At 32.0% G+C, this 14,451-nt stretch overlaps 1 protein-coding gene across 4 annotated transcripts; it reads left to right on the top strand.

Annotated features, from left to right (window-relative positions):
• Positions 1–219: 219 nt before the first annotated feature.
• Positions 220–8,369, top strand: LOC18604930 (putative WRKY transcription factor 33). 4 transcript variants are annotated; one of them, XM_018118371.2, is made up of 10 exons: positions 221–377; positions 1,256–2,959; positions 4,999–5,049; positions 5,616–5,642; positions 5,730–5,812; positions 6,335–6,417; positions 6,735–6,899; positions 7,000–7,184; positions 7,639–7,689; positions 8,002–8,369. In XM_018118371.2, exons 2-10 carry the CDS (start codon positions 1,324–1,326, stop codon positions 8,169–8,171), a joined length of 2,451 nt encoding a protein of 816 aa, XP_017973860.2. In that variant the 5' UTR covers positions 221–377; positions 1,256–1,323; the 3' UTR covers positions 8,172–8,369. The 4 variants fall into 4 exon arrangements, with proteins under 4 accessions (XP_017973862.2, XP_017973860.2, XP_017973861.2 ...); XM_018118372.2 differs by having other exon boundaries at positions 8,005–8,369; XM_018118376.2 differs by lacking the exons at positions 221–377; positions 1,256–2,959 and adding exons at positions 4,139–4,258; positions 4,359–4,543.
• Positions 8,370–14,451: the final 6,082 nt, after the last annotated feature.

Below are 14,451 nucleotides of genomic sequence, written 5' to 3' on the forward strand. Positions count from 1 at the left end.
AATTAATTTTAACAAGTACTACAAACAGCCATTAATCAAATTTTTAATTACTGTAATCAAATAATTAATTATTGTAAAGTGCAAAGAGCTTGCTTGGAAGCCGGGAGGCAATGCCTTGGTTGGGAAACGGTCATTGTCGGGACGAAATGGTAACTGGAAAACCCCTCGAATTATCGGGCTACCCCACTTTGAGTTTGAGGATAGGAATTGAATTTCCTTGCACGCGGATTCGGGTTTAAGGACTACCATCCAATGGCTGTGACCTATCAGTCTCGACTTACCCCGCTCGAGACTTTTAGCCTCATTTTCTCGTGAACAACGAGCCAAACCTCATCTCTAACCACAGCTACTATATTTCTAGTCAAGCGAACTTGCAGGTGAGTTTACTGTTTCTCGTTAATTTCTGTTTCTGATCTGTTTATATTGCGATCACTTGAATGTGTGATAAGCTCTTGTTTTTTATTTGTGTTAGGCTTAATCAACTAATCTTTGTCATTGTAAAAGATGAAATAATCCAAATTTAAAAGAAAAAAAGTAGACGATATGCATTTTGAATTTATATATGTATTCATATATGTATTAAATATTGAAATCATCAATAAACCAATTTATGTTCAAAGCTGCTGTATATGTGTTTTCAATTTTACGATAATTTGATTTTTTTCATATATATTTATATATATGTTCCTCTTCATTTTCAAATATAGTATACCATGCATTTATTCGAAAGAAAACTAAAAAGAAAGGAGAAAAATAGATGCATTATATATACACATGTTTTTTTTGTTGGTTGCGTGTCTATATTTGATGGGTAAAATTACACAAATAATCAACTTAAATTTATTAACATTATTTTTACTCTTGTCACATAATTCTTAAATTTCTAATTTATTAAACACTACAACAAAATGCAATTTAAACTGTCATGTCAGCATTTTTTCCTTTTCCCCTTCTCGATGCTAACATTTATAGAAGCAAAAAATAAAAGTTAATTTTTGCAAAATTAAGAGAAGATCAAATGGAAAGAAAGCTAGGAAATGAGATGATGAAAATCATTAAATTCTATGAAAATCACCGCACCGAATTATAATACAATATATATATATATATATATATATATATATATATATATATATATATCTTAGTAATTAACTTATATCTTTAATTTCGCAATTGCCCTGAAGATTATCTGGTTAATATGCATAATGAAGATTATATTATATTCTTCAAAGTGTAATTGATGCTTTACAAGCAGAGTATTTTGTGAGGGAAGATCCTCTGGGCCAGAAAATTTTATGTAGTAGCATACATACTTCAACCAAAATGCAGCAATCTGTTCTCAAGGCAAGTGGCTCAGGATTGACCCATCTAGGAAAGGAAGAAGAATGGGCAGGCAAAGGGGTGCTTTTCATGAATGATAATAAAGAGTCTGAGCTACCTCCATCTCCAAATTGCCCTTCACTGATTGCGTTGTATTTGCAAGGGAATTATGAGCTGACAGCCATTCCTCCCTTATTCTTCCAGCGCATGGCCCTTCTCCAAGTATTAGATTTGTCCCACACTAGCATCAAATGTTTGCCAAAGTCTCTTCCCAAGTTGGTTGCACTTAAAAAACTCTTGTTACGGCGTTGTCAACTCTTCATGGAGCTATCACCTCAGGTTGCTAAACTCAGTAATCTTGAGGAGCTTGATCTTGATGAAACTCAGATCATGGATCTGCCTATAGAGACTGGAAAGCTGTTCAAGTTAAGACATTTGAGAGTATCATTTTATCAAATCTGTGGCAAAAAGAAGTCGAAATATTCAAACATTGTGATTCACCCTAAGACAATATCAAATCTCTCCCAACTTACTGAATTAAGCATTGATGTGAACCCGACAGACAAGAGATGGGATGATTCTGTGGAAGCAGTTGTGAAGGAAGTATGCAACTCAGAAACATTGACGACTCTTAGCTTGTACCTGCCGAAATTCGAACTTTTAGATAGTATATCATCGTTATATCCTTCATTGTCAGGCTTTAGATTTATTGTTGGCCATCATAAAAGGAGGATCATATCTCGTGTCCCTCATGAAGTTGAAGCAGAATTCAGAAACTGGGACAAATGCTTGAAGTTTGTGAATGGTGAAAACATCCCAATTGAAATAAAAGGGGTACTAAAATATTCTACTTCATTTTTCTTGGACCACCATGCAACCGCTACGAATCTATCTGAATTTGGGATTGAGAATATGAAGAGGCTAAAATTTTGCTTGTTGGTAGACTGTAATAAGATGGAAACCATTATTGACGGCGAGAGGCATTATGATGGAAATGAAGATGATCCAGCGGAATCTGACCCAAGTCCTGTGGAAAATGTGCTTGAGTCCCTGGAATATTTGAGCATTTATTACATGGAGAATTTAGAGAGTATTTGGAGAGGACCATATCGCTATGGATGTATGTCTAAGCTAAAATTCCTAGCACTGCATACATGCCCCCAGCTGATTAATATTTTCTCTCATACTTTGCTTGGAAATTTTGTCAACTTGGAAGAGTTTATTCTTGAGGACTGCCCTCTAGTCACCTGCCTGGTAAGCCATGCATCAGTTAAGCCAATAATGTCGGATAAATTTCTCCCGAGTTTGAAAAGATTGCTGCTTCTTTACCTTCCTGAACTGGTCAGCATTTCTAACGGACTACAAATTGCACCAAAATTAGAAACCATAGGCTTTTATAATTGCCCAAAGCTTAAAAGCATATCAAAAATGGAATTGTCAAGCAAAACTTTGAAGATAATCAAAGGAGAACTTCAGTGGTGGGAAGATATGAAGTGGAATGAAGCAGAGTGGGGAATCCGGCCAGATTATCTAGTGCGTATCTTTTCCCCTATCGACAAAGAGAAAGACGTGATGACCCAATTGGCAGAAGATAGAGATATATTTGAAGTCACAACGCAAAATAAAAGCCAACAACAAGGTAATATATGCTTTGATCCTTCTTTTTTCTTTTTATTCATCGTCTATATTATTAGCATATATTTGATATCATCCAGTAAGATAAATTTACTGAGTACTTGAACTTTTTTTTTTTGGATAATTGAGTATACTATCCAAAGAAAAGCAAGCAAGCCCTGCTACAAATAGTACAAACTACAAAAGCCGAAAATAAAGAAGCCCCAGAGAAGATTTAGCCTGCTAAACATCCTTTCATCTACGCCTCAATTCATCCAAAGTTCACTATAAATAGGACCTCTAGAAATATTTTGAAGTCCACAAAGCCTGAACCTAACAACTTCAATGATGCTGCGAAGAAGTTCAGCTCAGTCTTTTGCGTGCTGCCAAAAATCCAGCAATTTGTCTCTGACCAAATAGTATAAATGTATGCACAAGTTGCAGACGGAGATAAGGCTTCCCTTTCAGTCTTTGCTACGCCCAATCAAATTAAGTGGTCCAGCCAATTGCTAGTCTTGGCAAACAACTTATGCGAAGAACTTGAGTCAAAGCTTGCTTTGAGAAGTCACAAGCAAAAAACAGACGATTACTGTACTCCTCAACATGATTACAAAAAATTCAAGAATTCATGTGAGGAGTGCCTGTACCCCAAGAACTCATCTTCTTTTTATTTGGCAGCCTATCTAGATAGCCCATCCAAAAAATGATTGCATGCCTAGTTTAGAGGGTTCTTCTGGTAGGGAGAGATGATATGTTGCAACAAGAAAAATGGTATGTAATAGAGGCAACAAAGAGGAAGATTTGTAATTCTTGAAGTGTAAGTACTTTTGTGCCAAGCAGTGAGAAATAAAGAAATCAAGGAAAAGTAGAGAGAGTGGCGGAGCACCGTGGATGGAAAGAGCTTAGTAGAGAGAATATTTGAAAGAGTTTTAAGAGAGTTTCAGAGTAATCTCTAATGATTTTCTGATCTTTTGCTTAATTGCCAAACTTTCATATTTATATCAAATAGGAGCACTTTTTAAGAGAGGAAAAGACTTTTAGGAAAATATGTTTTGTATGGAAGAAGGTATTTGTTATGTGAAGAGCACGTCAACTATGAGAAAAATGGAAGAACGACTTATTGAACCTTATGAAAAGAGCATATAATTGTATAGTGTTTTTAGGAGAACATGTTCTGTATGGAAGAATGTGCTTATTATAGGAAGAGCACATTTAATATGAGAAGAATGTCATTTCGAACGAGAACCAACATTGAATTGGTTGATGATGGTTATAAATGGAGGAAATATGGAAAGAAACAAGTCAAGGGAAATCCCAACTCAAGGTGATTAGTTCACCTAATATTGTTTAGAAGTTCCGACGTTGCTAAATAGTATTGTTGATTTAATTATACCTTTTTTCGTGACGTCATCCACTCTGTATAGGAACTATTACAAATGTTCGACAGAACTTTGTCCAGTGAAGAAAAGGGTTGAGCGAGACCACCTTGATACGAGATATTTGATCTCCACCTACGATGGGATCCATAACCATGAGCGGCCTTTTGTCAAGGCGTTGAATAACATGGAAGATGCTGCTGAGGCAGCTAAGACTATCAGCCCTAGAAAAGGTGGAGAGGCTGTATTGATCCTTAATCATTCATTGATTGAGCCTTAAAACATACATTAATATGAATGATTTTATCCTCTGTTTTGTCACTATAAGTTGATGGTATAATATCTAAATCAGCAAATTTGCGGGGCATATTCTAAATCATGTTGTAGTTTACAACAAATTTGGCATTCCGATGCACCATCATTCATGAGTTTGTGTGTGTAGATAATGCTTAGGGGCAGATGGAATGTAAATCTGAAAAAAGAATAAAATGAATGATATCAGAAAATGTAGTCCTATCATAAAGAGGTCAGTAGGTGAAAGAATGTGCTCCAGTGTTCTGTTTCTCTCATCTGCTTGCACTAGAAGTTATATCAGAAACATTACATATAGCAGCAGCTACTCAATGCCTGCAAAAAAGGTTGTTTGAGAAAAACTGTTACTAATGTGGTGCATTTGAAAACTTGGCAGGTTACGGAGATGTATTGGAAGCATCAACACAAGATAAAGGTCAACATCCTGGTAATTAATTCAATTTAACCTTAGGGTTTCTTATTTTTTGCTGTCCGCTTATAAGCAGATTTGAAAACAAAAGCTATCTCTGAATGATGAACGTATTTGAAAACAAAAGCTATCCCGGTAATTAACTTGTTCTTAGTTACTTTCACTTTCGGTGTGACATAGTTGTTTCATGCTTGTTCTCATTTTGTAAGACTACTTAAAGAAATAATAATTAACCAAAATTAAGTATCTACATCTGGGAATTTGGTATTTAAAGCATAATCTGTGCCAATAAGTTTCTCCTGCTTGTGTCAAATAGCTACCTAGTTTCTATTGGAAATGCTCTATGTTATCATCATGCATATATTCTGCTCCTTTATCAAGTTTCGTTCTCTTTTTCGATAAAAGAGAGTAAGGTCGTGATCTTACCATAAAAAAATAAGAATCAAGTCTAACTTAATCACGATCACAATACCAAAAATGTGCCACTCCCTCATTTCACTAGCAAATATTTGAAAAGTTATACACATCTCCAACTAAAAAAAAAAAATTGCTTACGACTGATGGGTAGTTGCTTGAATTTTCAGCACAAGATGATAAAGGCCACTGGTCAGGTAATTTTTCTTTGTGACTATGTGAGACAATTCTTCTTATTTTTATATCTTTAACTCTTTTAGGCAATTGCGGTTCATTACTGTCAGATTACACGGAGAGAATAACTGGAACAGATGTGAGAAAGTCAATTTCTTCAGTATGCATACTTCCGCCCACTCCAGGGCCCGAGGCAAGTATTACAGATCATATGCAGAGCAACCAAAAACAGGATAGCTTTGTCTTAAGCTCCCCTGACTTGCTTGTATAAAACTATTTAATATATTCAACTTTAGCAACTGAACTACTTCGGCTTTTGCTTGTCTCTTTGCAAAATAATATTTTAATATGTGTCTTAATGAATTTTTTGTGATTTAGATTACTTTTTTTTTTCTTTTAAACAAGAAACTGTGTAAATCTCAAATATACATACGAACCTGCCCCATGCAACTATATATATATATATATATATTGCTTGAGCCTTCAGCTAGCCTATTAGCGACAATGCTAAAGAACATTTGAAAAAAGAGTTATCTGCTAATAACTCAAGTAGATAACTATGCAATACAGCCAAGCAGCCAGAATTTTGTGATATTTTGGTCCAAGTCCAGAGTTGATCCCTCATATTGAGGGGAATCTGACAGACATAAGGCAGAACTTGTTGTGATCAGCCTTGATGGCCATTAGCATTTCATTGGATTTGTTCAAATTTCAGGCACCAGAACAACCGTGGTGCTTTTCATCAGAGAAGATCAATGAAGTAGACGATGATGAAGATGAACCCAAGGCCAAAAGATGGTCAGTTAAGCTTTCTTTTTGAAGTACTCTTTGAAGTAAACATTATTGTTCTTTACTGATATTTGGTACTATATAAGCCTTTTTACCTGACAGTAGTGCTCTTCACTCCCTTAAACCAGAAGGGATGCTGTGCTGTGTTTGTGGACCCCATTCTGTCAATGTAAACACCTTTAAATGTCTTTCAATGAATTTAAACTTATGGAAGTCAATTATGCAAGTGGTTTGGTCAAATATGATTAGGATTATGGGTTGCAAAAAAAATAAAAAAGGGTTTTATGAAAGAGTGTGTTCTAATGGAGTGGTTTTTTCTTTTGCAGGAACTATACTGAGAATGAAAACAAGGGTACCGTAGGTTCTGCGAGCGAAGCCGCGAGTGGTTATAGAGTTGCATTTCGAACGAGAACCAACATTGAATTGCTTGATGATGGTTATAAATGGAGGAAATATGGAAAGAAACAAGTCAAGGGAAATCCCAACTCAAGGTGATTAGTTCACCTAATATTGTTTAGAAGTTCCGACGTTGCTAAAAAGTATTGTTGATTTAATTATACCTTTTTTGGTGACTTCATCCACTCTGTACAGGAACTATTACAAATGTTCGACAGTAGCTTGTCCGGTGAAGAAAAGGGTTGAGCGAGACCCCCTTGATACGAGATATTTGATCACCACCTACGAAGGGATGCATAACCATGAGTCGCCTTTTGTCAAGGCGTTGAATAACATGGAAGATGCTGCTGAGGCAGCTGAGACTATCAGCCCTACAAAAGGTGAGAGGCTGTATTGATCCTTAATCATTCATTGATTGAGCCTTAAAACTTACATTAATATGAATGATTTTATCCTCTGTTTTGTCACTATAAGTTGATAGTATAATGTCTAAATCAGCAAATTTGCGGGGCATATTCTAAATCATGTTGTAGTTTACAACAAATTTGGCATTCCGATACACCATCATTCATGAGTTTGTGTGTGTAGATAATGCTTAGGGGCAGATGGAATGTAAATCTGAAAAAAGAATAAAATGAATGATATCAGAAAATGCAGTCCCATCATAAAGAGGTCAGTAGGTGAAAGAATGTGCTCCAGTGTTCTGTTTCTCTCATCTGCTTGCACTAGAAGTTATATCAGAAACATTACATATAGCAGCAGCTACTCAATGCCTGCAAAAAAGGTTGTTTGAGAAAAACTGTTACTAATGTGGTGCATTTGAAAACTTGGCAGGTTACGGAGATGTATTGGAAGCATCAACACAAGATAAAGGTCAACATCCTGGTAATTAATTCAATTTAACCGTAGGGTTTGTTATTTTTTACCGTCCGCTTATGAGCAGATTTGAAAACAAAACCTATCTCTGAATGGTGAACGTATTAATTTCTTGCAAAATATGAATTTCCCATGTCATATTACAAGTTGATGGTTAATAACTAACAAAAAGGATGCATGCATCTGAATTTGTGTGGGGGGTTGGACCATTATATGTAGGTCCCGATACACTGATCGTCATTTGTTGACACTTACCTACAGTTATTTATCATAATTTTGTTGTCAACGTTGACAAACCCACTGTCGTCGATCTCATTCTAGCAGCGAACTACTTGAACTTCAAGGGCTTGATGGATCTTACTGGCCAAACCATTGCTGACATGTTCGAGGGAAGGAACCCGGAGGAGATGAGGAATATTTTTAACATCGAGAATGACTTCACCCTTGAGGAAGAGGAGGATTGGCCGGGAAAATATTCAGTGGGTTTATAAATGAAGTATTGGCTATTTGGTTACTGTGAAGTGGTTTTAATTATATCAAACTTTATGCATTAGATGTAGTTAATGGCGCTGACTTTTCATCTTTCTTTGTATGTCCATAATGTCACAATTTATCAGTTCAATGGTCGATTTTTGATTTTTGATTTTAACAAATTAAATAAATGATTTAGTATCTTTTTAGTTTTTTTATTTTTTAGAAATCAACGTTAATGTGAATTTTGTTATTATGTAGTTTTTGAGTTTTGTTTTATCAAATAAGTAAGTGACTTGATATCTTTTTAGTGATTTCATTCCTTGGTATCATTTAGTTTTCATTATCATCTCAAAGTCAAAGTTTCATTTTTCCATACTTCAAAAGGATTTTCATGGTTGGTTTTTTATTTTTGGTTTTAATAAATCAGGTAAGTGACTTAATATCTTTTCGGTGTTTTCATTTCCTGAAAATTGACCTTAATGTAAATTTTGTTATCATGTGGTTTTTGAATTTTTTTTTTGGCAAATCAGGTAAGTGACTTGATATGTTTTTTTGTGTTTTCATTCTCTAAAAATCAACCTTAATGTAAATTTTGTTATGAACAAATGTGTGAATGTCCATTATGTTATGATCCAAGAAGTGCAGACCAAGTCAAACTGCTCAACAGGCAAAATACAAGAAATTTAATCTGATTTAAACTTTAGATATAATTAGATTAAGATTATGATTTAAGGTGTTGTTGGCCTATAAATAAATCCCTCACTTCATTTGTAAATATACATTTTGAATAAGATTTTCTTACTCTTTTTAAATATTTCTTTCCCTCTAAATACTTTCTTTTATAATTTTCTTATACTTGCTCTTTCAGTTATACTTTTCATAACATATTATCAGCATGATCCTCTAATTTCTCAAGTTTTGGATTTATTTTGTCTTCATCATCTTCAAGTTTTAATAGGATTTCAATGATTGGGTTTTGATCTCTAATTTTAGTAAATCAAGAAAGTGTTGATATTATTTTGTTTTCATCATCTCCAAGCTTTAAAAGAATTTCAATTGTTGGTCTTTAATTTTTTGTTGTAACAAATCAAGTAAGTAACATAATTCTTTTTCAGTATTTTCATTCCTTAAAAATCAACCTTAATATGAATTTTACTATCATATTGTACATATTCTATTTTATCCCTTGATTGGAAAGTGAATTTGCTATTATGTAGCTATTAATTATGCATGTTTATTCCTTGAAGTGAATACGATAAACGAGTTACTAACAAAAAATTATAAATTGGTCTATTCTCTGAAGTGAATACGACATCATTTAATAATTATGGTCATAGTCATGAATCCATTCATTCCTTGAAGTGAATGCAACATCATTTAATAATTATGATTACCATAATAATTTACACTATCGCTATTTTAATTCTAATTTTACCACTAGAAGTGAATGGATAATTTTACCATTAGAATCTAAGAATAATTTTACTACAAGAAGTAAACAGATAATTTTACCATCAGAAAGTAGATGGATGCCTTAACCCATTAACCCATTAAAAATGGATAATCCACTAGAAGTGGATAACCCATCATAAGTGGATCACCACCAAAAGTGGATGGATACTTGTAACCTACCGCAAGTAGATAAATACTTTAAACCCTCCAGAAGTAGATGAATAATGAAAAAATAAAAATGGAAAGAATAAAAGGAATATAGAAAACGTATTATCATTGATGTGGCAAGAAAGATCATTGGTCACGTACCTATTATATGTCTTAAATTTTATCAAGTATCATTAGGAAAACTAAAACATCTTGTGATGATTTTAACCATGGCTAAGTTGATATAGCAAAGCAAGATGTTTGTTCACCTTGAAAGAATAATTGATCATATGATTGGTAATGGAAATATCCGTTGTTGATTTTCTTGTCTACCCTGAAAGAGGAATTGATTATTTGATTGGTGATGGATGAAAATATCAAGAATGAAATTTTTTTTTTAATAATTTGTTGGTATATTCTAGTATAACTCTATTATAAAGATGCTTTGATTTATTTTTATTATATTTAAATGATATGTTTTTATTATGTGTTTTAATTATGTATTTAAAGTTCTTTTATGTTAACTTATAAATTTCTTATTGTATATATCTTATTTTATTGAAGAAAAAAATATGGATATTCATATTGTTGATCCAAGATTTATGATGTAAATATATGTCTAGCAGACATTGCTATAACACACACTATATTTAAAGATAAGAAATATTTTTCCTACTTGACAATGGAAAAAACTAATGTCAATACAATATCTAGTAGTACAAAATTAATTGAAGACTTAAGAAGAGCTAATATTTTACAACCTTGAGGAACAAAGTTTATAATAGATGATGTATTATTTTCAATGTCTCAAAGAAATTTATTAAATTTTAAAGATTTTTGTTTGAATAGATATCATATTGAGATAACAAATGAAAGAGACAGTTAATAGCTCCATATTACATCTATTATCTCAAGTAAGAAATGTGTATTGAGAAAAAAAATTACTCCTTTTGCTTTTTGGATTAAACTACATAAATATTAGAATAATTGAAACCCATAGTAAATTAAAAGTTTACTGATGATTTTAATGTTTGGCATGACCGGTTGGACCATCTCGAATCAATAATGATGCAAAAAAAATTATTGAAAATTAATATGATCATTCATTGAAAAACTAACAGATTTTTCAATACTAATGAATTTTCATGTGCTGCTTGCTCTAAAAATAAATAAATTATAAGGCTATTACTAGCTAAAGTTAGGATTGAATCCCCTACATTTTTTAAACATATTCAAGATGATATATGTGGATTCATACATCTACCATGTGGACCATTTAAATATTTTACAGTTTTTAATAGATGCATCGACTAGATGGTCATATGTGTGTTTAATATCAGCTTACAATTTGATATTTGCAATCATTTATTTACAAGCACATTTTCCTAGTTATGTAATCAAGACTATTTGTCTTTACAATATTGGTGAGTTTACATCTCAAGTTTTTAATTAATATTGTATATTAGTTGAAATAACTGTTGAATAGCCTATTGCTTATGTTTATACACAAAACAATCTAGTAGAGTCATTTGTTAAACACTTCCAACTGACTGCAAGACCCTTACTTATGAAATTTAAACTCTCAATTTATATTTAAGGGGAATGCCGTTTTGGATGCAGTAGCATTTGTGTGCATCAGCCTAAACGAGTTATTATAAATATCCCTTTATAAGATTAGTTTATGGTCAGAAACTAAATATTTCTCATCTAAGAATTTTTAGGTGTGTAGTATATATTTCAATTACTCCACCACAATGCACAAAGATGAGTCTTTTAAGGAGATTAGGAATATATGTTGGATATGAATCTCCATTTATAATTAAATATTTAGAATTATCAATAAGAGATTTATTCATGACAAAACTTGTCGATTGTCATTTTGATGAAATAATTTTTCCAACATTAGGGGGAGAAAATAAGTAGCTAGAAAAGGAAATTTTTTAGAATAAATTATTATTATCTAGTTTTGATCCTTGCACAAATCAATATGAACTTAATATTCAAAATATAATTCTTTTACAAAATATAGTCAATCAGTTGCTAGATGTATTTACTGACCTAAAGAGAATAACTAAATTTTATATATCAATTGCAAAGCCTCCTATTAGCATTAATGTCCTTGTAAGACAAGGCATGCCAGAAGCGTGGAGGCCAATTGGTTCCAAAGATAACATCCTAAAAAAAAGAAAGAAAAAGAAAAAGAGCAAATATTCAAGATGATTAGAAAAAGGCCTTAGAAACTCTAGAAGAGTCCTTGACATAATTGATAAAAATTTCAGAAAAAATTCAAGTACCTGAAATCATCGAAAATAAAGAGATCTCAATCAATTATATCATGATGGGAAAAGATGGAACTAAAATGAAATAAACGTCGACGATATTTTGTATATAATATAGCACTCAATATTATGAAAGAAAAATGAGGATCTTGAACTTTTATTTATTGAAGAATGTAGATATAGAACTGATTGACCGATGTGGAAAGATGCAATTAAGGAGAAATTGTATTTAATTACAAAACGTGAAGTTTTTTACCTGTAGTTTGTACATCAAATGGTGTAAAACAATGGAATATAATGGGTATTTGTGTGAAAATGAAATGAGAAAAATGAGATTATGAGATATAAAGCATGACTTGTCGTACAAGGTTTTACTCAAAGACTTGGTTTGAATATGAAGAGATACATTCTTTTGTGGTGGATGCAATTACAATTCTATATTAATTAGTTTGGCAATAAATGAGAAAATCTAAATACATCTAATGAATGTAGTTACAGCCTATTTAACTCACTTGGTAATGATATCTATAAGAAAATTCCTAAAGGATTTAAGTTATCTGAGGCACAAAATTTGAATTCTCGAGAAATTTATTCGATTAAATTAAATAAATATGTAGATGGATTAAAGCAATTTGGACACATGTGGTATAAGGCCTTAGTAAATATTTGTAGAAAGAAGGCTTTAAAAATGATCTTATATACCCATATATTTTATAAAAGAATTCGGATATGAATTTGTTATAATTATTGTTTATGTCGATAACTTGAATATTATTGAAACTCTTGGAGAGTTATCAAAAGTCATGGATTACTTAAAAAAAGAATTTGAAATGAAAAACTTTGGAAAACAAAGTTTTGTTTGAGTCTTTAGATTGAACAATGGAATTTTTGTCAATCAATCAACTTATATAGCAAAAGTGCTAAAACGATTCTTTATGGACAGAGTATATCCATTGAGTACATCAATGTTTGTAAGGTCACTAGATGTGAAAAAAAAAACCTTTTTCGACCTCGTGAAGATAATGAAGAACTTTTTGGTCTTGAAGTACTGTATCTTATTACAATTAAAGCACTAATATTCCCATAATGCTTTCATTTCGCATGGGTCATTTCTCGTCTAGACCATATCATTGACATGTTAGGAATTTAAGAATATGGTGCCCTTAAATCAAGTATATTCTCTTGTTTAATTCCATTTGTAATGAAAGTACATTTTGATAATAAGACGAAAAGTTTGTTTTAAGTAAGTATTTATTTTCTAGTTATAAAGATATTATGATTCTATTGAGATATTAAAATACATTTATATGAAGAGTCATACATAGGATACATATATTTTAATTGAATCTAAAAATTGTTCACAGTAATATAATAAAACTGGTCACTTTATTATGTTAAGGTTGTAATATCCAGATTACTTCCAATGTAAGGAATGTGATTCACTTGAAGGGAATAATGAGTCTCAAATCATTGGAGTAGTTAACTTTGAGTAATGACACTATAGTTTGAACTGAATCAAGTTTAAGTCTAATCGTTACTTAAACCTTGATCTTATACTTACGTTTTTGCTTATTGTAGAATCGAAATCATGATAAATAGTATACTCATGTTTTATCTCCTTATAACCTTTGATATACCATGGACATGATCATCATATTACATTGATCTAGACTACGTATGTTGGGATTATAATTGAGGTGAGCATTCGGGCATATATATCCAAAAAGTGGAGTTTATAGCATTAACATCACTTCTAGAGTTTTTAGAAAAATTGGTGATTAATCTAAGCACAATAGATTGATGAATTAGCTATTCATCACATCTTGATACTCCAAAGATTAGATCTAGAATATTTAATCACCAATTGGATGAAATCTAAAACTAAGGGACAAAATTGACACAAAGTAAAACGGTAATTTCACCTTTTGTAATTAGATGGTTATGAGGGCTCGCAACATAAAGTTTGCAATTGACAACCAATATTAAACATTACTGTTAGATTATTTCTTGTAATTGTAGCTAATCCAAGAGTGCAACCATGAATCTATTGTGGAGTGATTTCATGGTTAATAAACTTGAATTATCTTAATGAGATTAAGAGTAATTCTAAGTTTATTGGAGCTTGGAATATCTACGTCCAAATAGATTCCCCATTTATCTTCATAGAATTCAATTTGTTTAAGATGGAATGCATGTTTTATTTAATTACTTAAATTTATGTATAAAAATGGTAACTTAACATGTTTGTGTTAATTTAAACAAGAAAACATATTTATCTTAATTTAGACAAGGTAAATAAATTGTTTAAATTAAAGACACTAGTTATTTAATTTAGACAAGCAAATATGTGTGGTCTTAATTAATACAAGAGTTGTCTTAAAGTAAAATAATGTTGGAGAATTCTTGCAAAAGTGAATCT

Source organism: Theobroma cacao, chromosome 3 (assembly GCF_053813885.1).
Source record: "Theobroma cacao isolate CCN51 chromosome 3, ASM5381388v1, whole genome shotgun sequence".
NCBI lineage: Eukaryota > Viridiplantae > Streptophyta > Magnoliopsida > Malvales > Malvaceae > Theobroma > Theobroma cacao.

Coding starts and splice junctions, on each gene's coding strand:
- LOC18604930 (XM_018118371.2), top strand. CDS start 1,324: ATGCAGCAATCTGTTCTCAAGGCAAGTGGCTCAGGATTGACCCATCTA. Junction 2,960..4,998: donor AAATAAAAGCCAACAACAAG/GTAATATATGCT, acceptor AAAACTTGGCAG/GTTACGGAGATGTATTGGAA. Junction 7,690..8,001: donor AGATAAAGGTCAACATCCTG/GTAATTAATTCA, acceptor ATCTCATTCTAG/CAGCGAACTACTTGAACTTC.